The following is a 22,411-nucleotide window of genomic DNA, read 5'->3' on the forward strand; positions in this document are numbered from 1 at the left end:
TGTTAATACTTGCCAAACTGAAAGCTCAAGATCAGTGTTGTTTACTGGATGTACTGGAGAGAATTACCATAAGACTGGTAAGTACTATTTTTTAGTTTGTGTCAGAGGCCTTGTTTTGGTCCAACCTGGAACTACTCGTTAAGTGATTATTTGGAAAATGATTTTCTTTTCTATTTCAATTTTACAAATCCCTTTTATTTCTATAAGTGCTGGCCAAATAATCATTTATTTCATTTTGGGAATGTGGGTAATTTGTTTTGTTAATTTGAAACTGACAGTAGAAAATACAGCATCCTATCGGTGTCTATTGTAGTGGGAATCCTGCTGTCTGTGTGCTCAGCCAATTAACTTGTTGCATTAAAGCCTTTGTTCTGCAGGTCATTGTCAGAAGCCATGTCTGTCGAGAAGATAGCAGCCATCAAAGCTAAACGACTTGCAAAAAAACGTACTACAATCAAGGGCAATGATGACATTGCATTGGGTCCTGACTTAAGAGTCATGCTTGACTTTGATGTCGACCTAACAAAGGATATCATATCCCGTGAACGCCAGTGGCGAACACGTACCACGATTCTGCAGAGTGCTGGAAAGGTTGAGTCATCTAACATGTTGTATACAGTGGAATAAATGTATGCTTTATTTATGTTGTTATTGTAGTGTACCAATTTGGCAAAAAAATTGTGTTTCATAACTTTTAGTAACATGCAGAAAATAAGGACTCCTGTTGAAACTGTAAGTCTGCTGCTGTGCCTCAGTTTCATCTTTTTTTGCCACATTATTACATTTTAAGTTTCCATGCTATCCTTCACATTAAAAAGTGTATGTCATCAATTACTGGAAAGTGGTATATAACAACATAACTTTTTGGGACTTTGTAATTTTCTTAGGCACACACTAAATTATCCTGAATTGAGGAACGTCTCTTGGCCAGAACAGTTCAGAAATTAAGAAAACAAGGAAGTTGATAATTAATGGATGCCTGTATCTGGCAGGCATATATAAATGCTTTCAAAAGATTAACTAAGATTTTCTGAGATAAAAACAAATTCACCCCATTGTGCAAAGTTTGAGTGGCAATAATTGTAGATATGGCAACTGAAACATTTGTGTAACGATTATAAATGCAGCATGAAGGTACTTTACAGTCTTAATAAGGAATCCGACAATGAAAGGAAGAAATGGTAATACTTTTTGTCAGCATCTGCAAGGAACTCTGAGAACTTCAGTTTTCAAATCAAAGTGTGTTTAAAAAGATTAAATATGTTAATGTAGGAATATAAATTGTGCTGTGTAGATTCAGTATCACCAGGAAATATGTAATAAGAATAGTATTGTGGAAACAGAAACAACTGTGACTGAAAACTATACTACACTGGAATGTGCATTAAATGGGATGGAAGTTAAAGTAGGCAGTGGAAAACTGAATGAAAAAAAAAGTGTTCCAGACAGAACAGAAGAACTGATGGGAAGTAGGAAGCTATCAAAAGAGACAAGATTTCAGAGATGTGCATAAAGTGAGAAGAAAATATAAAGTATTGACTGAATTAGATGAGCTGAAATTAATTGAATGGGTGACAGAGATGAAATGCTACGGAATGGTTAGATATATTAAACCCACATTGTAACAAACATGATGTGACAAGAATCCTCGTACCAGAGTGGAACACACATCCACGTTTCCTACTTGCAAAATGGAGATTTGGCATACGTACCTGATAAAAATACGTTTGGGTAAAAAGGAGGTAACAGCAAGCTGAAGAATAGCACACCTTCCATTTTGCCTGACTATTATGTCAATGGATTTCTATGTTTCGTGTGGTAAAACTTTTTGTTTAATGCCAAGTGAAATCATGCAAATTATGGGAATTTGATAAGAGCACTACAATTTGGTATCTACATCTACATAGATACTCTGCAAACCATCGTACAATCCTTGGCAAAGGGGTACCCTGTACCATGACTAGATTTCCTTTCCTGTTCCACTCGCAAATAGAGTGAGGGAAAAATGACTGTGTATATGCCTCTATATGAGCCCTAATTTCTTATATCTTACCTTCGTTGTCCTTATGCACGATGTATGTTGGCAGCAGTAGAATCGTGTGGCAGTCAGCTATTTAAATTTTCTCAATATTGTTTTTCGAAAAGAACATCACCTTCCCTCCAGGGATTCCCATTTGAATTCCCGAAGTATCTCCTTAACACTTGAGTGTTGTTTGAGCCTTCTGGTAATAAGTCTAGCAGCTTGCTTCCGAATTTCTTCAACGTCTCACTGTAATCCATCTGGGTACTGATCATATACACTCGCGCAGTACTCAAGAATAGGTTGCACCAGCGTCCTATATACGGTCTCCCTTACAGGTGAACCACTCTTTCCCAAAATTCTCCCAATAAACTGAAGTTGACTATTCACCTTCCCTACCACTCTTCTCACATGCTCGTTCCATTTCATATCACTTGCAACATTACGCCCAGATATTTAAATTACTTGACTGTGTGAAGCAGGACACTAGTAATACTGTATCTGATCATGTGTCACTCATGTGCATAGAGTGCTGATTGGTCTGAAAAAATCAATATCTTTCACAAACCGAGGTAAATTAGTAATGCCATTTCTTTACAGAGAATGCAGAAGGAACACAAAAAGAACAGTTGAGTTGTATACACAAAGATATGCTGACAGACAGTTCAGCGAATGTGCAAAAAATTGTCATTGAAAGGGCGTTGGAGTACTAAGCAGAGGATCAAGAGAAGCATGCAGTGAGAAGAGCACACAATACAGACATTCTGGTGGCTACTCATAAGTCACACGTCAGCTCCAGAGAAATTTCGAGTGCCACTGGAATAAGTCAGCCCAGCATTGTTCACAGCTTCCAGCTGTATCGTGTACCAGTTCACCAGCAGAGTTAACCATAGGGATTGTAGAAGACACATGAAATTGTGTCACTCAGGTTTGATGTGACATCAGGATGATAGGTTCTTTCTTGAAAGAGTTCTCTTTAACAGTGAAGCTTGTTTTACAAATCATGCAGTGTAGTGTGAATGTTTGGTGTGATATTATTGGATACTTCGTGGTTGGGCCTTCGTTCAGTGAGAAACCTTAACAGGTGAAATATATATACATACACAATTCTCACTGAAGTGCTATTGACTCTCCTAGCGGAAGTACCACTTGAAATATTCAGATGTAAGTGTTAGCAGCATGACGGATGCCTGGCTCACTACTCACTTTTGGGTGAGAAAGCGCTCACCCAGCTCTTTCCTGGATAGGATTTGTAGGTGTTATCGGTTGGTTTGCACTTTCACATGATTTGACACCACTGGACTTTTTTCTCTGGGGTAAATTCAAAGATGAAGTCTATGCTCAAGTTCTGGTAACCCGAGAGGATTTAAAACCTCACATCGTTGCAGTGTGTGTAATGACATAAGTGTAGTCTCTTCAGTCTGTCCAGAGCTCCTTGCGCAAGCAACTGCAAATGTGTTGCACTAGATGAGAGGTGTCTTGAACACTTTGTGATGTAAATGGAGTTTGAAATGTTTATGACCTCATCCTTTTGCATTACACTTTTTGTTGCTGTTGCTGACGTAATGTTTTGTATGTTATGGCATTAAACTTATAATGCTTAGTTAGTATTTTGTAATCTTTAATCCTCAGTTTCATTTTACAACTGCATTCATCTTTTAAGATGCACCTTTCATTCAAGGCTCAAGCAGAAACAAGGGCAAAACTGCTGTTGCTGTTATGGTGAATCATACTTAGATGCTGTGTCCTTTCCCTTCCAGTTGCTGTGTTGGCCCAAAAAAAATATATGATTTGCATCAGTTTTAAATTAAACTTTTCCCCGTTACTTTTGTAAGTAGACACTCCTAGCTGTGTCAAGCTAGAGCACCCCATCAGCCTGACCCGAAAGTTCTGTGTAACAACACGGTGTTCCGTATAAGACAGCATTCGGTTTTGTGCTCAAAACAGTGAAATCCTAAGTTGTAAATATTGTATTTACACCAAAATTACTAATCAGATTTTGAAGAGTGGAATGCAGTTGACTTTCTCTTTTGGAACTACAATACTGGCAGCAGATATTACAGTAGCTACATTTTAAGAAGTGGAGCTGATATCAGTAGCACTCATGTTTCATTCCCTGTGACAATGCAAGTGACAGTTTCATCACTTTCCTCTTCATGCTGATGAAGGTTCAAATGGCTCTGAGCACCATGGGACTTAACTGCTGTGGTCATCAGTCCCCTAGAACTTAGAACTACTTAAACCTAACTAACCTAAGGACATCACACACATGCATGCTTGAGGCAGGATTCGAACCTGCGACTGTAGTGGTCGCGTGGTTCCAGACTGTAGCACCTAGAACCGCTCGGCCACTCCGGCTGGCTGCTGATGAAGGAATGTTTTTGTTGTGCCTAGATGTTTTGTTTAATATCTGTCTACATTGGAACACAACTGGCTCAATTTTCATTAAAACTGAACTGTTGGATGAGGATGTGAATGAAAGGTCAGAGTGAATTGCTCAGGCAGTTCCAAAATTTTGAAATGCCAGTTTTGAAAATCACATGACACACAGATTCCATCAGCTCTGTCACCACTAAGAACTGTCCACCACTACATTCATCATCATTGTGCTTCTTGGTTCAACATTCAGGGAATTGTCTTTGTCGTAGTCTGACCATACTGTCATGTCCGTATTTGTGTCAGTTATTTGTTGGTCTCTGCTGGAGTTTCCTTCTCATCATACAGATATATGATAACAGCACGGAGTTCATGTGTAGCAAAAAAGCTATTAGTGCTGCAATTTTCTTCTAGTGGTGAGAAACGACCGTCATCGCAAAGCTGAAACTGCCCTACATTGTTCCTTCAGATCTGTTCATGCTACACTGTGTACACATTCTGGTCGTTACTTGTAACATCTGAGGATTACAGAAGAGAATGTGTTACTATATCTCAAAGTCATTATCTGAGTACTGCACTCATTTTCCCAACTATGTGGCGAGCATTTAGTTTCAGTACTTTCTACTATTAACAGCCGTTTTCAGTATATTAAAAGAATCAACTGACTTGGTGTAGTCAGCTTACACAAGCAAATGCCTACAGCTTAATGATGAACAACTGCAGACGAGTGGCTGACCCTGTCAAATTGTATCACCTCAGCACACAAAATAGTAAAAGAGCTCTTTTGCACATAATTTTAATTTTGTTTGCTGTACAGTCATTTGGAGTAAATTGTGCAGCCAGTTATTCCCATCCAACCCATACTACAACAAGATATCTAAATGACATTGAAATTAATAACGGCTAAAATTTGCAAGAGACATTCAGTTTGGTAACATTTTGCATCAAACTATCATTATAGTCCAGTATTGCAACATTTCTCTCATGGGAAATCTCTTGTGCAGCTTTTCTTTAATTTCATCTGTTCTCAGAGTGCTCGGTCTGTGATCAATGTGCTGAAACTGTGTAGATATTTTTCTCACTGGCTTGATAAAAATCAACTAATCTGTGTTTTCCAGGTAACTGCCGTAGGTACATGTAGATAGCTTTAGTTCCATATTGTCCAACATATACTTTGTCATATTCATGAGCTCAAGCACATACATTTAAATGAATGACTTGTAACAACTGTTTATGAAATAGTAATGTAAAAAGACTGTACCTTTCATTTCAGTGTGCTTTGAGATATAGTAAAACATTCTCTTCTGTAATCCTCAGATGTTACACAGTGCATGAACTTAAAAGCACCACTCCAGCACAAAATAATTCTTTTACTATATTAAAATTACCGTTTAGAATCTCTAGTTTTATTTTGTACATACAGTGAGTGTCATCATCTTACCTCAGGATCTGGCATCTGTCTGGTGCCTCTCAGTAAGTTTATGTCCACCATTTCCATTCTTATCTATGTCTGCACTCTGCAAATCACTGTGAAGTGTGTGGCAGAGGGTCTCTCCTTCCATTTGAATTGTAATTCAGAACTTTCTTGTGTAGTTCCTTGTCTCTCACTCCTTTCACACCTGCCCAGGTATTTAGTCATTTCCTCATTAATAGCTTCTACTGTAATATTATTACATATATTTTCATTTTTAATTATATTTCTTGTTCAGCCATTCACTCTCCTGAAGTATCTCATCTATGCTTGTATTACATTGTTATTGTGTTTTATTTTTCCACCTCTTGCTTCCATCCAATTGTAATAGTGTTATCAAAGTTTATAAAATTTGCTTTTTATAGTTAAGTGCCCTGTTATTTTTTCCTCAGGCTGCATCAAATTCATGCAGACGTTTGTCTGTATCAGTACATAACACTGTTCTACAAAAAAAAAAAAAAAAAAAAAACTTTTTTTCTATTTCTGATAAAAAATATTGTGATCCTAGTTCTACTTTGAGTGCTGAATTAAAAACTGTTTTTGTTTTTTTTTCTGTCAGGGATAGTTTATGAGTAATCGCAATTTTATTTCTCTTTTCAGTTTCTGATAATAGTGCAGCAAACGTGAGGTGAAATTCGACAAACATATGCACATCTTTATAATGTTATAAGTTCATCACATTAATTGAGGGTGGAATCCAACATATAACACAGCAACCTTTGTGTATACACTTTGAAGAATTTATTTGACATGAGAAATTACAGAAAATTGACAAACAATGAGCCACTGCCTTGTAATGCACATCACTTTTTTCTCTTGTATTGTGAATCTTTCTTCTCTCGAATGATATTCCAGCAATAATCTGCTAACATAGAAGGTACCCACTTCCCTTCATAGCGCCTTTCTATGGTAGAAATGTCTTTATGGAATCTTTCCCCATGTTCATCCGATACGTCACTACAACTCTCTGTGAAGTAGTATAGATGAGAGTCCATCGTATGTACCTTCAAAGACATACTGCACCCTAAATCCTAATATGCTTTGATCATATCCTTCACCATTGCTTTGTAGTTAGTAGCTCTTCTTCTTCCGAGGAAGTTTTCCGACACCATCTTGAAACAGTCCCATGCGGTTTTTTTCTTTATCAGTTAAACATGCTTCAAAATTTGCATCTTTCTGCAGCTCCCTGATTTGTGGGCCCACAAATACACCTTCCTTTATTTTTGCAGCTGAAAGGCGGGGGAATTTGGTAGCTAGATATGCAAACCCACAGCCTGTTGGATCCATGGCCTTCACGAATTGTTTCATCAGGCCAATTTTGATGTGAAGCGATGGAAGTAGTATATATTCAGGAGCTACCACACTTTCACATTGTACATTCTTTTCGCCAACTTTCCATCTTCGCCTAGGCCATTTCTTTTTCACGTAGTGAGAATTTCGGTCTCGACTATCCCACTCGCAAAGAAAACAGGCATACTTTGTGTAGCCTCGTTGCATTCCCAGTACCATAGTAATTACCTTGAAATCTGCCCATATTTTCCATTTGTGTTCATTGTATTTTAATGAATTTAGCATCCTTTGTACGAATTCGTAATTCTCTTTTGTCAAAGTAGCGTAATCTACTGGAACAGAGGGTATTTTATTTCCGTTATGGAGCAAAACACCCTTCAGACTTGTTTTCGATGCATCTATGTCAAAGTAGCGTAATCTACTGGAACAGAGGGTATTTTATTTCCGTTATGAAGCAAAACACCCTTCAGACTTGTTTTCGATGCATCTATGTCAAAGTAGCGTAATCTACTGGAACAGAGGGTATTTTATTTCCGTTATGGAGCAAAACACCCTTCAGACTTGTTTTCGATGCATCTATGAAAAGTCTCCACTCCTGTGAAATATAAGTGAAGTTCAGCACTTTCATCAGGCCAGCAACGTCATTGAAAAATGTCAGTGCTTCGTCAGTTGAAAAATAAGAAAGAAAGGCATGTTCTCTGTGCCTGAACGCACTGATTTTAGTACTTTGATGCAGTAGATTATACTCTTGTAATCTTGAACCAAGCAGCTGCGCCTTTTGTTTACTTAGTCCTAGGTCACGTACTAAATCATTTCAATCTGCCTGTGTTAACAAATGTGGCGATGACTCATTTGTGCAGTGATATAAAGAATCATCACCTGTGATTTCTTCAGTACTACTTATTTCACTGTCACTCGGAATTTGACCCCGAGCTCTTGAAGGTACTGGGAGGTTGTCGGAATGCTGCACTGGCATTCTCGCTGAAGGCAGATCTGGGTAAACAATATGCCTCTTCGACTTTTTGTTTGTAAAACCATGAATTTTTGTTAGACAGAAATAACAATCAGTAACATGGTCCTTAGGCTCCCTCCACACCATGGGAACAACAAACAACGCCACATTCTCCTTACCTTTCCACCACTGAATTAGTTTGCAGTAACATGTAGCACAACAGAAATGTGGTGCCCATTCTTTATCTTGGTCTCCTACCTCTACTCCAAAGTAATGATTGTATGCTTTCTTTATGACTGAAGAAATTTTCTTCCTATTTCTGACAAAAGTGAACTTCCCACAGATGTAGCAGAAGTTGTCCGGCTTATATCGACATCCACGACGACGTGGCATTTCTGCAAATTTAAAAATACCACTTTGGTAATACACCTGTATTACCTTAATAGTAGGGAACTAGAGGAACGCTGATGTGTAAAAACAAGCAGTCGTTTTACCTTCAACACCAGGCTCAATCAGTTCACACACAGGAACTAAAAAATTCAACCGTGCTCGGAAATATGACAGACAGTTACTTGTCAGCCAAAACACCCACTCGTTAAGACTGACACAAATTGCGGCTAACACCACTGTTGTAAACTCGATGCACCTGCACCTAGGAGGCGTGAAGCTTTACTGCCGAGGCAGCGGCCGGCTGTCGCCGTTCGAGTTAATGAGATGTTTCAGGTGGTCTTAATGACATAGGTGTGATGGGGGATAACCTAATTTTGTCTGATTCTTCCCACCTGCTGTTGCACAAGAAATTATCACGTTCAATCACTACTGGATGCGGCAACATACCCGTATTTCTCTATAATGTCTCTGTGTTTGCCATGAATTGTGAATATACATATATATACATATTACATAAAAAGTACCCCTGACAATGATGTTTTGTTTACATATTTGAATTTCCCACGGTAACATCGTCTAGAAGCACATACTTTAATATCAGAAATAGAACCCATGTCGAACAGTGTAATAGAGACTCATGTCACAACCCACATATTTAAAATAGACACTGGCACTACTATTTTATTGTTAATTAATATCTTCGACCATATACTGTACTTTTTTTGACAATTGCAAATGGGAGTGCAAATGCACGTAGTGTGTTTAGCTAATTTAATTCTTGAATAATTTGCTGATTCCCTGTTGTTAAGGGTAGCGACCGTATGACAGTTAAGTTTAAGAGTAGGTGGAAGACAAACTCATTGTCCCACTCATTGACAGATTTTTATCTCATTTGTCCTTTTCTTTCCTCTATTATTATTATTATTATTATTATTTTGGTTTCACAATATAAACTTTTTGTTCCTCTTATGGTGTGTGGTGGGTAGGCACTGTCACTCATGAATGCTCCTGCTCTCCTTAAAATAACCATGGTGTTTGTAAGCTCAAGCTTGTGAAATATGAGAAACTCTGCTTTATTCCTTATACCTATTAAATTAGTTGTAAAACAAATGTGTGTGTGTGCTCTCTTCCAACACAACACAATTTCATTGTGGATTGAGTGATTTTCATTATTCTATAACCATGCATGGCATATATTTTCTTTTACTACAGTGTTGACTATGCAATGTGTGTGCACATCCTTGTTTTACATTTAGTGAGATTCCTTAAAATAGAAATGCTTTTTATTTTGAATATGTGCATATCCTTTTCAGATATTTGCCAAAAACATCTTTGCTATCCTCCAATCGATAAAAGCTAGGGAGGAAGGTAGGCACCGTCCACAGCAGCCAACGCCTGCGATCACCCCACGTGCGACTCCAGTCCGGCCCATCGCGCAGCCCGCTGTCTACAACCGATATGATCAAGAGCGATTCATACGTCAGAAAGAAGGTAGGTTCCCAGCAGTGGAGGAACATATTTTCAGGGATGTACATCATAAAATTAACTAGTCACCAGATGATATTTACTGAAATGAGTACTATGTAGACTAGACTCAAAATTTCCAGACCGCAGTTTTTACGTGCTGCTGCCTATTAATATCTGCAAAATTTCATTCCTTGACCACTGATGTGCAAATTGATGGTATTTCAGTTCTGGTTGCGCTTATTGCGATTAGGTGCAGTGCTGTTATTGGTACATTTCAAATTCTGGAGGTGAAAGTTCAGTTGTTTTGTACTGATTTTCAACTAAAAAATTGTATTTGAGTATTCAGTTATTATTTACATACTCAAGCTAAGCTTCATCTTATGCACTCTGAAACCAGAAGTTCTTGAACAAGGCATGGTGTATTCCAGGACATTGGATATGATTCTAGAACATCAGGATCATTTGGAAACATTACATTTCCAATTCCAGAAATTTGAGAATGAGAATGTTCAGTAGCATTCATTGAATTTCTAGAACGTTATTGAAATTTCAAAACAGAATATTTGCAAAGAGCAAAGAGAATCATACCATTTCCATAAGTTCTCCATTCAAAATTATGTTGTAGGATTGAAAGAGATATCTGCAAGATCAAATGTTTCACAGCCCCCCCCCTCCCCCCCCCCCCCACCCCCGACCTGCGGTTGTGGGTGACTTCACACTTCACCCTTCTTCCTTCCCCTTCAACCCTTCTCGCCGGAGCCACCGGCTACAAAAGCTTGTCAATCACAACAGTCTTTTATGTGTGTGTGCTGCCACTGTTTGGTGAGCAGATTTTTTTATTTATCCAATTAAATAATAAAGTACTTAATATTCAAACCAACCATCAGATTGAGGATAGCTTTATTACATATTACAGTGGTGCTTGTTTCATCTACAAAGGAAAGAGATTTATAGTTATTTGCTACAACTGAAAATGAGTCATTAACGTGTCTTGGGAAAAGCAGCAGTAAAGTAACCTAGATGATTGCTAGCTCATTTCAGGTAATATGTCATATATTTTTTCTTGTAATCAGTACATTATGTCAGAATTCAAAATTAACAAGCTCTCTTTGATCGGAAAGAGGGTTCTTGCAGTGCTACAGTATGATGATGTCTGTAGCACTTTTTGACAGATGAGGCATTATGCAGAAATACTTCACGTGAGTATAGTCAGTTGTGAATTTAGAGTATTGTGAGGGAATATCATAAGACATACTTACGTTGCACCTCAAAGCTATTCTCGACTGTTACTCTTGAACCTTTTTCCTCCTGCATTGTATCACCTGCATCCATTGTATGCCTAAGATGAATTCTTTCTCCCTTCACACAAATGAAACTACGGTTGAAGTGTCCCAAGATGAGGAAACAGAGAAGATACTGCAATCGACCAGTTGAACAGTATCATACAAAGGCTTTTCTAATGTCCTAAAGGGCATGGTAAAATATTTAATGACTGGTCTCAAGTGATTCATGTTTTTAGCATAGTGTGAAAAATAGTGTTGTTTTTTCCACGCACACCACTTTCCCCTAAGTAAAATAGGAGCTTCCTGTTGCACCATTTAGGTACTCCAGAACGAATCTTTCAAACTGTGGTGGAATGTGCACAATTTTGAAATTTGCTGGCAGATTAAAACTGTGTCCCAGGCTGAGTATTGAACCCAGAACATTGTAGTTCATTGGCAATTCTCTTACCAACTAAGCTATCCAGGCACAGCTCTTAGCTTACCCTCAGACCTTCACTTGTACCAGTAACTTCATCGTGCTGTCCAAACCTCACAGAAGCGCTCTTGGATACCTTGCTGGCCAAATACACCTGAAGGAAAGGACATCATGGCAAAAATGGCTTAGGCAGAGGTTCAGGGATTGTTTCCACAACTAATTTTTCACTCTGCAGCAGAGTTTGCATCATTTTGAAACTTCCTGGCAGATTAAAACTTTGTGTTGGACCAGGACTTGAATCCAGAATTGCTTTCGCAGGCAATTCTGTTATGACTGAGCTGCACTGGCATGGGTCTCATCTGCCTTGATGTTTGTTACCTTTATGCCCACCATTGTTAAAAAAAAATGGATGTTTAACTGTGCCCAGTATCCTAATGTCTGACAATTTTAATTCCTTATCTGTTGTTGCCCTTGCATTAGAGTGTATGCTGTAGGATATAACTCATTTTTATCATAAAATATCAACTATTGGCTTTTGAATTCTGATAGTTATGTTGTATTTTGTTTGCAGAAACGGAAGGTTTCACCATTGATACAACAGGGACATACCACGGAATGACTCTTAAATCTGTAACTGAAGGAACACAGCCAAAGAAACCTGTGACGCCAGCCCCTGCTGTCACTACCCCAAGACCCACAGCAGAGGTAACCTATTGTTACGGAGCGTAGCGTCTTATCCTTTCTGCATTGTTTAAATTTGAGTGTCAGTATTTATACTTCACTGTCAGTCACGTCTATAGCATTGAAATTGTGGAAGCTGTTTTATGACAGTATTTTAAGGCAATAATGCAAAGCCCTCTCTTCAACCAAAATGTGCTGAAAAGGATTACAGAAGTTAAAGAGCTAAAATATTAAATTTTTGTTAGTCAGCTCATTAGACGTTTTCTGAAGACGAAAACCTACAAAAATGTTTTGTACATATTCTTGCTCAACAGTGAAAATTTCATAAATAGTTTGGTGAGTCAGTGTTTGGCACATCTACACTTTGCTGGTCACTGTGAATTGTGTAACGGAAGGTATGTTCTACTGGGTGATGTAAAGGATCTTTCATTAAGAGTGTTATTTCTTAAAATTTGAATAATAATAATAGTAGTAACAACAATAATTCAGTATATCATGGAGTAAATTGTCCTTTGTTGTGAAGCTTAGACATTGCAGTTATGTTCTGAACAAAATTTTGTTCAGATGTCTACTACATTTTTGAGCATATTAATGCATGTGATGACTCTAATTGTTAATCACTCTGTCCAACATTAGTATCGTTATGTCTGTGATAGCCGACAAATGTTCACCTCCAAATGTTCCAAAATGTGTGACTTGTCAGCATCAATCAAGGATTTGCTGTAGAAAGAAAAAAATCCGTGGGTGTTAAATCACATGACCATGGCAACCAGGTCATAGATCCATGTCTTGAGGTGATTCGGTTTTCAAACTTTTCCCTCAGAAAATAGAGTTTAGTCACAGAAATTCGCTTGACATGTAACTGTAGCAGTCACTATTCACATCTCAAAAGAGATAATGTCCAACAACACTGCCCACTGTATCACACAGTGAGTTTTTCTGAATGCAATGGCAGCTTATGGACCACTTGTGGTTTCTTCTAACTCCAGTAATGTCAATTTTGTTTATTGATAAAGCCACTAAAACAAAAATGCCTCTTGTCTGAGATGATGAATTTTCTCTGAAATGAAGATCAGCTTCCAATTGCTATATGGCCCTGTAAAAAAAACTCGTGACGTAATCGGTAATCTTTTGTATTCAACTCTTGAGTCAGTGCTACTGTTCATGGCTGCATGTGCAAATCCTTTCACAAGATTCACCATGTTGATGTCTCAGATAGCTGCAGTTGTTATTCTCTTGAAACTGACACATTCAGCTCTTCTCAATACTGGCTGGTACTGCTGTGATGCCGGCCGGAGTGGCCGAGTGGTTAAAGGCGCTACAGTCTGGAACCGCACGACCGCTACGGTGGCAGGTTCGAATCCTGCCTCTGGCATGGATGTGTATGCTGTCCTTAGGTTAGTTAGGTTTAAGTAGTTCTAAGTTCTAGGGGACTTATGACCACAGCAGTTGAGTCCCATAGTGCTCAGAGCCATTTGAACCATTTACTGCTGTGATATTGCCCTCATTTTGTGTTTTACATTGTGTTCTTGGTGGTTTCTGGTCGTGTAGAGGAAAATTCCATCAATAGAGCTGCAAACTTTGTTAAAATTTATAATGATTTCTAAACTTTCAGGAAGCGTGAGATGCTGCATGATGAAACTGCAAATTGTACTGGATATTTTCAAACCTTGAAGCACATAAAAATTTATTAGAAATGGGTAATTACAATTTTAAAAAGTATCGCTCTTAATGAAAGACCCTCTATTAGGGTTTCTCTCCATTCCATTCATGGACGGAGCACAGTAAGAATGCCTCCATGTGAACTGTTATTTGTCTAATTTTATCTGTGAGAATCTATGGGGTAGGTGCGAGAGGGGCTGAAGAATGTTATTAGTTTCTCCTTGAAGTTTTAAAGCTCATTCTTATGCGACATAAGACAGTCTACCACCTATGATGTTTCAACCTCTCTCTCACAGCAACTAGTCAGCCAAACAGACCTGTAATGATTCATACTGCTCTTCATGTTACATGCTTGAAGTTCCCTGTTAGTTCAACTCAATTTCTATTGTATAAACTTGAACAGTATTTGAATTTGGGCCATAGTGTTTTATTTTTGTGCGCTATATATTCACGCGCGCGGGTGTATACCTGTCCCTTTTTCCCCCTAAAGTAAGTTTTCCGCTCCCGGAATTGGAATGACTCCTTACCCTCTCCCTTAAAACCCACATCCTTTTGTCTTTCCCTCTCCTTCCCTCTTTCCTGATGAAGCAAACATTGGTTGCGAAAGCTTGAATTTTGTGTGTGTGTTTGTGTTTGTTAGTGTCTCTATCAACATACCAACACTTTTGTTTGGTAAGTTACATCATCTATGTTTTTAGATATAATTTTAAGATTGAAATGATATCCTCAGTTTGGAAATGTGTGTCAAAGTTTTCCTGCTGTAGCCTTCTGAATTTTTTTAACATTATTTTCAAAAATGCCAATCCCAAAACTTTTGATTCTTTTACTCTTGATTAGCACCATATAGCCTATATTCCCTAAAAAGGAGAACTTACACATTTCGGTTGAACAGATTTTATAGACAATTGAGAATTTTGCCATACATTAAACCAGTTTCTATTACCACATTATCATGTATTGGTCTCATGAAATCAAAACCTAGTATTATTTGGCATGTAATTTTATTTCTTCTGAAAGGTGAGTAAGAGACAGATTTTTCAAATGTATCGAATGAACACAAAAATAAGTGAAAGTTTCAAAAACTAACATGTTCCAATGCATACAACTGTTGCATTCTGCTTAGAATTGAAATTAGCTATTCAGTGAAATAAAAATGTGTTCAAATGCATCTGTATCTTCCTCTGGTATTGAATGATGCCATCCTGTTGAACCAATAGGAACTGGGGCACACACTGCCTTTCAAACATTGTGAATCAAAAGTGAGCACTGACAGAGGGGAAGTGAGCAATGACAGTGGTGCCATCGTCTTGCTGCTGGGAACTCATAACCAGCAACCGGTCCAAGTGGTAGCATAAAGCTCACAATGATTTCATTTAACTCATAATTGATGTCTTTAATCTCTGAGATTGACCAGCACAGTCATATATACAAACCACAAACATCCGTCCTTGCAGGTTATGAAGCTGAAATATTCTGTTACTTCTGAGGTTTTTGCTAGTCAAATGAAATTTTTTCTTTCTTGCTCTTTAAAGTTCATGAAGTATAAGATCACCCATCATTTTGAGTCCAGAAATGGGGCTTCTAAATTTCTTTCGCTGGTTTTGTTCGGTTGGACCATTCTTCTCTTTTCTACTGGCAGAATTCTTTAGTTGCCTCTATGGACAACAGTACAAGACCTGAGGATGTATATGACTTCATCACTTTGGTAAAATGCTTGGCATTCTGAATTACAGCTGTCCTTGGGCTGGAAAGGTTATGATTTGTAGCATGCTGCTTCCGCAAGCTGCCTACACTCACAAGGCCCCTTCCCATGACCAGTAGCACTGAATAGCCCCTCCACTGGCACAAGCGACTTAGTCATTCAAACAGCTGGTATCAGTTTTTAAAGTGACTAGGAGCACTATTGGGAATAACAATCTTTTTTGCCTTTCATTTCTCCAACAATGCCGTTACAGACTATGTGATCAAAAGTATCTGGACACCCACAAAAACATATGTTTTTCATATTAGGTGCACTTTACTGCCAGGTACACCATATCAGCGACCTCAGTAGTTATTAGACATCGTGAGAGAGCAGAATGGGGCACTCCGCGGAACTCACGGACTTTGAATGTTGTCAGGTGATTGGGTGTCACTTGTGTCATATGTCTGTATGCGAGATTTCCACATTCCTAAACATCCCTAGGTCCACTGTTTCTGATGTGATAGTCAAGTGGAAACGTGAAGGGACACATACAGCACAAATGCGTACAGGCCGACCTCGTCTGTTGACTGACAGACACCACTGATAGTTGAAGATGGTCATAATGTGTAATAGGCAAACATCTATCCCAACCATCACACAGGAATTCCAAACTGCGTCAGTATCCACAGCAAGTACTATGACAGTTAGATGGGAGGTGAGAAAACTAGGATTTTATGGTCGAGCGGTTGCTCATAAGCCACACAATCGCTGCTAAATTCCAAACGACACCTTGCTTGGTGCAAGGAGCGTAAACATTGGATGACTGATCAGTAGAAAAACAATGTGTGGAATGACAAATCACGTGGTGATCCGATGGCAGTGTGTGGTTATGGTGAATGCCTGGTGAACATCATCTGCCAGCATGTGTAGTGCCAACAGTAAAATTCGAAGGCAGTGGTGTTCTGGTGTGGTCATGATTTCATGGAGGGGGCTTGCACACCTTGTTATTTTGCGTGGCACAATCACAGCACAGGCCTACATTGATGTTTTAAGCACCTTCTTGCTTCTCACTGTTGAAGAGCAATTTGGGGATGGCGATTGCGATTGCATCTTTCACCACGATGGAGCACCTGTTCCAAATGCACAGCAGCCTATGGCGGAGTGGTTACACGACAATAACATCCCTGTAATGGTCTGGCCTGCATAGAGTTGTGGCCTGAATCCTATAGAACACCTGTGGGATGTTTTGGAATGCCGACTTCATGCCAGGCCTCACCAACTGACATCAATACCTCTCCTCAGTGCAGCACTCAACGAAGAATGGACTGCCATTCCCCAAGAAATTTTCCAGCACCTGATTGAACGTATGCCTGCGAGAGTGGAAGCTGTTGCCAACACCATATTGAATTCCAGCATTACCAATGGAGAGTGCCACGAACTTGTAAGTCATTTTCCGCCAGGTGTCCGAATAGTTTTTATCACATAGTGTACTTCTAGTGGCAGAATCACAGGCCAGTTTTCAGCAGAATTACATGAAGCACTGAACATAGCTCTTCGGCCTGTACAAATCCCTTCACTTATGCAGTGTGTTGTTGTTTTTGTTGTTGCAGTTTTTTCAGTTGTCAGTGTGGTACTTCTTTCACTGTTTATTTCCTAAGTTCATCAATAAAGGTGTTAATGGTGACAGCTTCCTTAAAGAGTTTATTTTCCTCCTATATTGCATATGTAACTTCTGAAGAGTTATCTGCTGTGTTTTCCAGACCCAGTGTCTGTAGCGGAAGTCCTTCCTTTTCAGGTCAGTCACCACATTCCTGAAACTGACAGGTCTCTTGCTTGCCCTCTTTGGTCATTGTGCATAAAATGCTGACCTTCCAGTGCATAATGTATTTGCCTTCACAGAAGTACCATTAATACTGTGTGTCATGTATCTTTACACTTTTTTGTCCTTCAACGGTTGCTTTTGTAGTGTCCTGTTTGTTGTCACTTGGCAAGAACAATGCCATTTATCTTCCAGATAAATTGAGTGTGCAGTTTGAACATATGCATCTTTTACAGGAGGACCATAATAGAGATCTGATCTTCCAAACATATTTTTCGCAGACCTCAAATTTCTTTGTTTTGCCCATCACGTCTTTTGATGCATATGGAATTTGGTGCAAAATTTTTTTCTGTGAAAGAGATTATGGAACAGTTGTTTGAACTTATATCTTTTCATTGTAGCATGCACATTATTAAATAGCTCAATTAATTTTTGAGAAAAATTCTCAACACGTTGTACAAGTTTTCTTTGGTTTATTTTCTTCTGAAGATGGAATTTGTATTTTGAAATGTGTGTTCAATTTTTCTATGCTGTACCCTCACACAGCTTCGATAATTTTTCCATGTTTTCTTGATACGTACATCTTATGACCTGAGTTCACTGCCCATGATTTCTTAACAGGACCAACACCTATCTCTGTAGCGGACTGATTCATGGAATGGAATTCTTCCTCTATACATGCAACATGTGCACTGTGGAATATTTCACCTTGTTCAGTTCCTGTCATTGTTGATGTTCTGTAAAGGCATTTAGAACACAGAAAGTCATAACTGGAAATATCTTGACTTTGAAACAGTCTTGAAATGAGTACATTTATTTGCAACCTGAAGAAAATTGTTTTTAATCTACATATACATAGATACTAAGCAAGCCACTGTACAGTGCGTAGTGGAAGGTACCCTGTACCACTACTTGTCATTTCCTTTCCTGTTCCACTTGCAAATAGAGCAAGGGACAAACGACTGCCTCTGTATGACCCCTAATTTCTCGTGTCTTATCATCATGGCCCGTATGCACAATGAATGTTGGTGGCAGTAGAATCGTTTGGCAGTCTTCAAATGCCGGTTCTCTAAATTTTCTCAATAGTGTTTCTTGAAAAGAAATGTCACCTTCCCTCCAGAGATTGCCATTTGAGTTCCTGAATCATCTCCATAACACTTACATGTTGTTCAAACCTACTGGTAACAATTCTAGCAGCCCGCCTCTGAACTGCTTCGATGTCTTTCTTCAATCCGACCTGGTATGGATCCCAAACACTCAAGCAGTACTCGAGAATAGGTTGCACCAGCATCCTTTATGTGGTCTCATTTACAGGTGAACCACTCTTTCCTAAAATTCTCTCATTAAACCAAAGTCGACCATTCACCTTCCCTATCACAGTTCTACACGCTCATTCCACCCCATATCACTTTTCAGTGCTATGCCCAGATACTGAAATGACTTGACCCTGTTATGCAGGACAGTAACGATACTGTATCCCAACATTACAGGTTTGATCTTCCTACTCATCCACATTGACTTACATTTTTCCACATTTAGGGCTAGGTGTCGTTCATCACACCGACTGAAAATTTTGTCTAAGTTGTCTTGTATCATCCTACAATCACTCAACTTCGACACATTACTGTACACCACAACGACATCAGCAAACAACTGCAGACTGCTGCCCACCTGTCCCCAGATAATTTATTATGTAACAACAGTGGTCCTATCACACTTCCCTGGGGCACTCCTGACAAAGCCCTTGTCTCTGATGAACACTCGGCTCACAAAAGCTTACAGACATAGAATTATCTGGATGGTGTCAGATTTCCTACAAGGCTATGCAATGAAGAAACTAGCTATGTGTAAGAGCAATAAAGAAACCAGCAATGAACAATAAAAATTAGTAATAAACAATTGCAACAAAGAACTTAGCAATAAACAACCAGAGCAAAAAATTTATATGTGGAAGGTGAAATATGAACATTATTTGTAAAACATGTTCAACTGAAAAGTGGAAGTTCTCTCTTTCAGAGAATGTCACTCAACTGGTAATAAAAAAAAGGAAAATTTTTCTTAGAAAGGCATGTAGTTCTAAGTTGTGCCCTTGACGAGGCTGTTGGGCCCAACTGAGTGCCATCGGATGCAGTGTGTAGGGGGTTTCCTGACGCTGGGAACTTTTACTGATCGTCGAGTAGCTCCTCGGTTGGGGTCGCAAGACTGAGTGCGCCCCGTACCAGCCCTCCCACCGAGGAAAAATCCTTGGCAGTACCGGGAATCAAACCCAGGTGCCCTGTGTGGCATTCAGCTGTGCTGCCCACTCAGATAAGGAGATAGGCAGAGCGAGAGCACTTTGACATTTATTTCCAAACCGAAAAATATGTTATAATTGTAACATGCTGTAGGTGTCGTCTTTAGTGGCCTATATCTCCAGCCTAGTTCTTATTTTTATTTATTTATTTAACTTTTTTTTTTTTTTTTTTTTTTTTTTTTTTTTTTTTTTTTTTTTTTGACAAAACAAAAAAAATGTGGGTTTCTTACATTCTGTGAAATTGTAACATATGTTAAATTGAGTAATATCTGAGACTATCGAGGTAACACCCCTGTCTGAATTGATATGGATTATGACTCTGCTTTTACATTTAGTGAACTGCACAACTTGGGATGTGTCTACATTAAGAGCTTCCTGTGTCTGCACTGGGCTGATGTGTTCTTGAGTTCTAGCTAACTATTAGTGCAGTTTTTCCTGTAGCAACCTTCCTTAAAGATAACCTAAAACTGAAAAGATCAACAAAAGATTTCTTTAACTGTTAATCATTTACATTATGCCCAAAAATATTTTATGACTTCTCTCATACTGATGAATGTGTAATTCTAGAGTCACAAAGGCAATACATGATTGTACATTACAGTATTGTATAGTGATAAGGATTGCTCCATACTGAAACAATGATGTAAACTAAGTATCCGACAAAAATTATGATTTAGAAAAGACTAGAAAATAAAACTACATATTTTCCTGAATTTTGCTTGCCTTAACTTCTAGCTGTTTGTAATTCAACATTTAAATCGTTTATCAGGGTGTAATATTTATTGTTGTTTTCAGAATTCAGTCCATATATTTTTTGCTGAAAATATAATTGTACAGGGCTCTGTGATAAATAAGTAGTTCATTTTCAAAGTTCTGTAGTTTCCAAAGTGTTACTTGTACAAATATGATTGAAGATGTACATAAAGTCCGGGAACATTTATTGCACAAGAACCAAACATTGTCATATGTCATTTTGAAGAGAAACCCTGAAAGTTTTTTTTTTCATGTATATCGCCACAGCGTACTTTGGTAATTTACCGATAGTCAGTGCTAGTCGCAAACGTGGCAAGTTCGGGTGTGGAGTGAGCTTTCTGTGTGTTGTAGTTCGACAAAAACGAGTGTGCTACAGCTGTTCAATGGATATTTAGAACCAAGTATGGTAAGAAGCCACCAACAAGGAAGGCCATTTACCACTGGCACAACAAATTCGTTACAATGGGTTGCTTGCGCCCGGCAGAGAGAAGCGAACGTCCCAGTGTGAGTGAAGTGGATGCAGCGCGTGTACAAGAGACATTCATAAGTAGTCGAAAGTAATCGGTGCGGCTCGCATCCCATGAACTTGAAATGGCTCCAATGACAGTATGGAAAGTCCTGCAACAGAAGCAGTCTGTGAAACCATTCAAATTGGAGCTAGTGCAGAAGCTCGATGACGACAAAGACAATCGTTTTGAGTTTTGTTCTCAGTTGCAACAATTGAATGAGGATGGGGATGACATCGCTCATCACTTAATTTTTAGTGACGAAGCCACTTTTCACACTAATGGGAAAGTGAACAGGCATAATTGTCGAATCTGGGGTACAAAGCATCCACACGAATGCATTGAATTTGAGCGTGATTCCCCAAAGGTAAATGTTTTTTGTGCATTGTCACGTCGAAAACTGTACGGACCATTCTTCTTTGACAAGAGCACTGTCACCGGATATTCCTACTTGGACATGTCTCAGCAATGGCTGATGTCTCAAATGCAAACGGACTCTCCATTCATCTTTCAGCAGGATGGAGCTCCACCTCTTTTTCATTGGGAAGTTTGTCGGGACCTGAACACACAGCTGTCGCATCGGTGGATCGGTGTTGCTACGGAAGGGGACAGCTGTTTTATGAAATGGCCTTCCCGATTCACTCCGTGTGACTTTTTTCTGTGAGGACACATTAAAGATCTGGTGTACGTACCGCCTCTACCACATGATGTACCAGAGCTCCGGGAGAGAATACGGGAAGAGACTACCACAGTTGACGATGCTATGCTGGGACGGGTATGGCAAGAATTCGATTACCGTATTGACATCTGCTGGGTCACTCATGAATCATATATCGAATGTTTGTAAAAAATACTTTCAGTGTTTCTCTTTAAAATGCAGTATGTATGACATCTGTACAATGTTTAGTTCTTGTGCAATAAATAATTGAAAGTGTTCTCAGACTTTATGTACACCCTGTAGAACTGTAAACTCAGAGTTGGCATTTGCTCTCCAGTTGGTGTTAACAAGTGCAGTGCTTGACAAAATGGTGACAGAGCAAGGAAAGAGAAATTTCTGCTCCAAGCTGACACGGAGACCAAGATACCTTCCATTTATCTGGAAAAGTTGATCTCCACAATGTGAGAATGTGGGGCATTGAAAATACACGTGAAATTGTGCCGCACAAATGAGATTTGTCAAAGATTAATGTTTTCTGTGCAGTGTCACAGATGAAACTGTATGGGCCATTTGTCTTTTGTGAGAAGACTGACAGATACCCCTTACCTTGATATGTTGCAGTTGTGGTTGTTCCACAACTGACTGCTGATTCCAAGAATTTCATCTTCCACCAAGACCGTGGACCCAGTCG

General features: G+C 38.9%; 1 protein-coding gene across 1 annotated transcript in view; it reads left to right on the plus strand.

Moving 5' to 3' along the window:
- The window catches only part of LOC126175141 (parafibromin), a 77,041-nt gene that overhangs the window by 15,283 nt on the left and 39,347 nt on the right, over window positions 1-22,411 (plus strand). The window contains exons 4-6 of the mRNA XM_049921701.1: window positions 378-591; window positions 9,813-9,990; window positions 12,236-12,369. Coding sequence (XP_049777658.1) covers window positions 378-591; window positions 9,813-9,990; window positions 12,236-12,369 — 526 coding nt within the window. The remainder of the gene's footprint in view (window positions 1-377; window positions 592-9,812; window positions 9,991-12,235; window positions 12,370-22,411) is intronic.

The sequence above is a fragment of the Schistocerca cancellata genome, chromosome 3 (assembly GCF_023864275.1).
Source record: "Schistocerca cancellata isolate TAMUIC-IGC-003103 chromosome 3, iqSchCanc2.1, whole genome shotgun sequence".
In the NCBI taxonomy this organism is placed as follows: domain Eukaryota; kingdom Metazoa; phylum Arthropoda; class Insecta; order Orthoptera; family Acrididae; genus Schistocerca; species Schistocerca cancellata.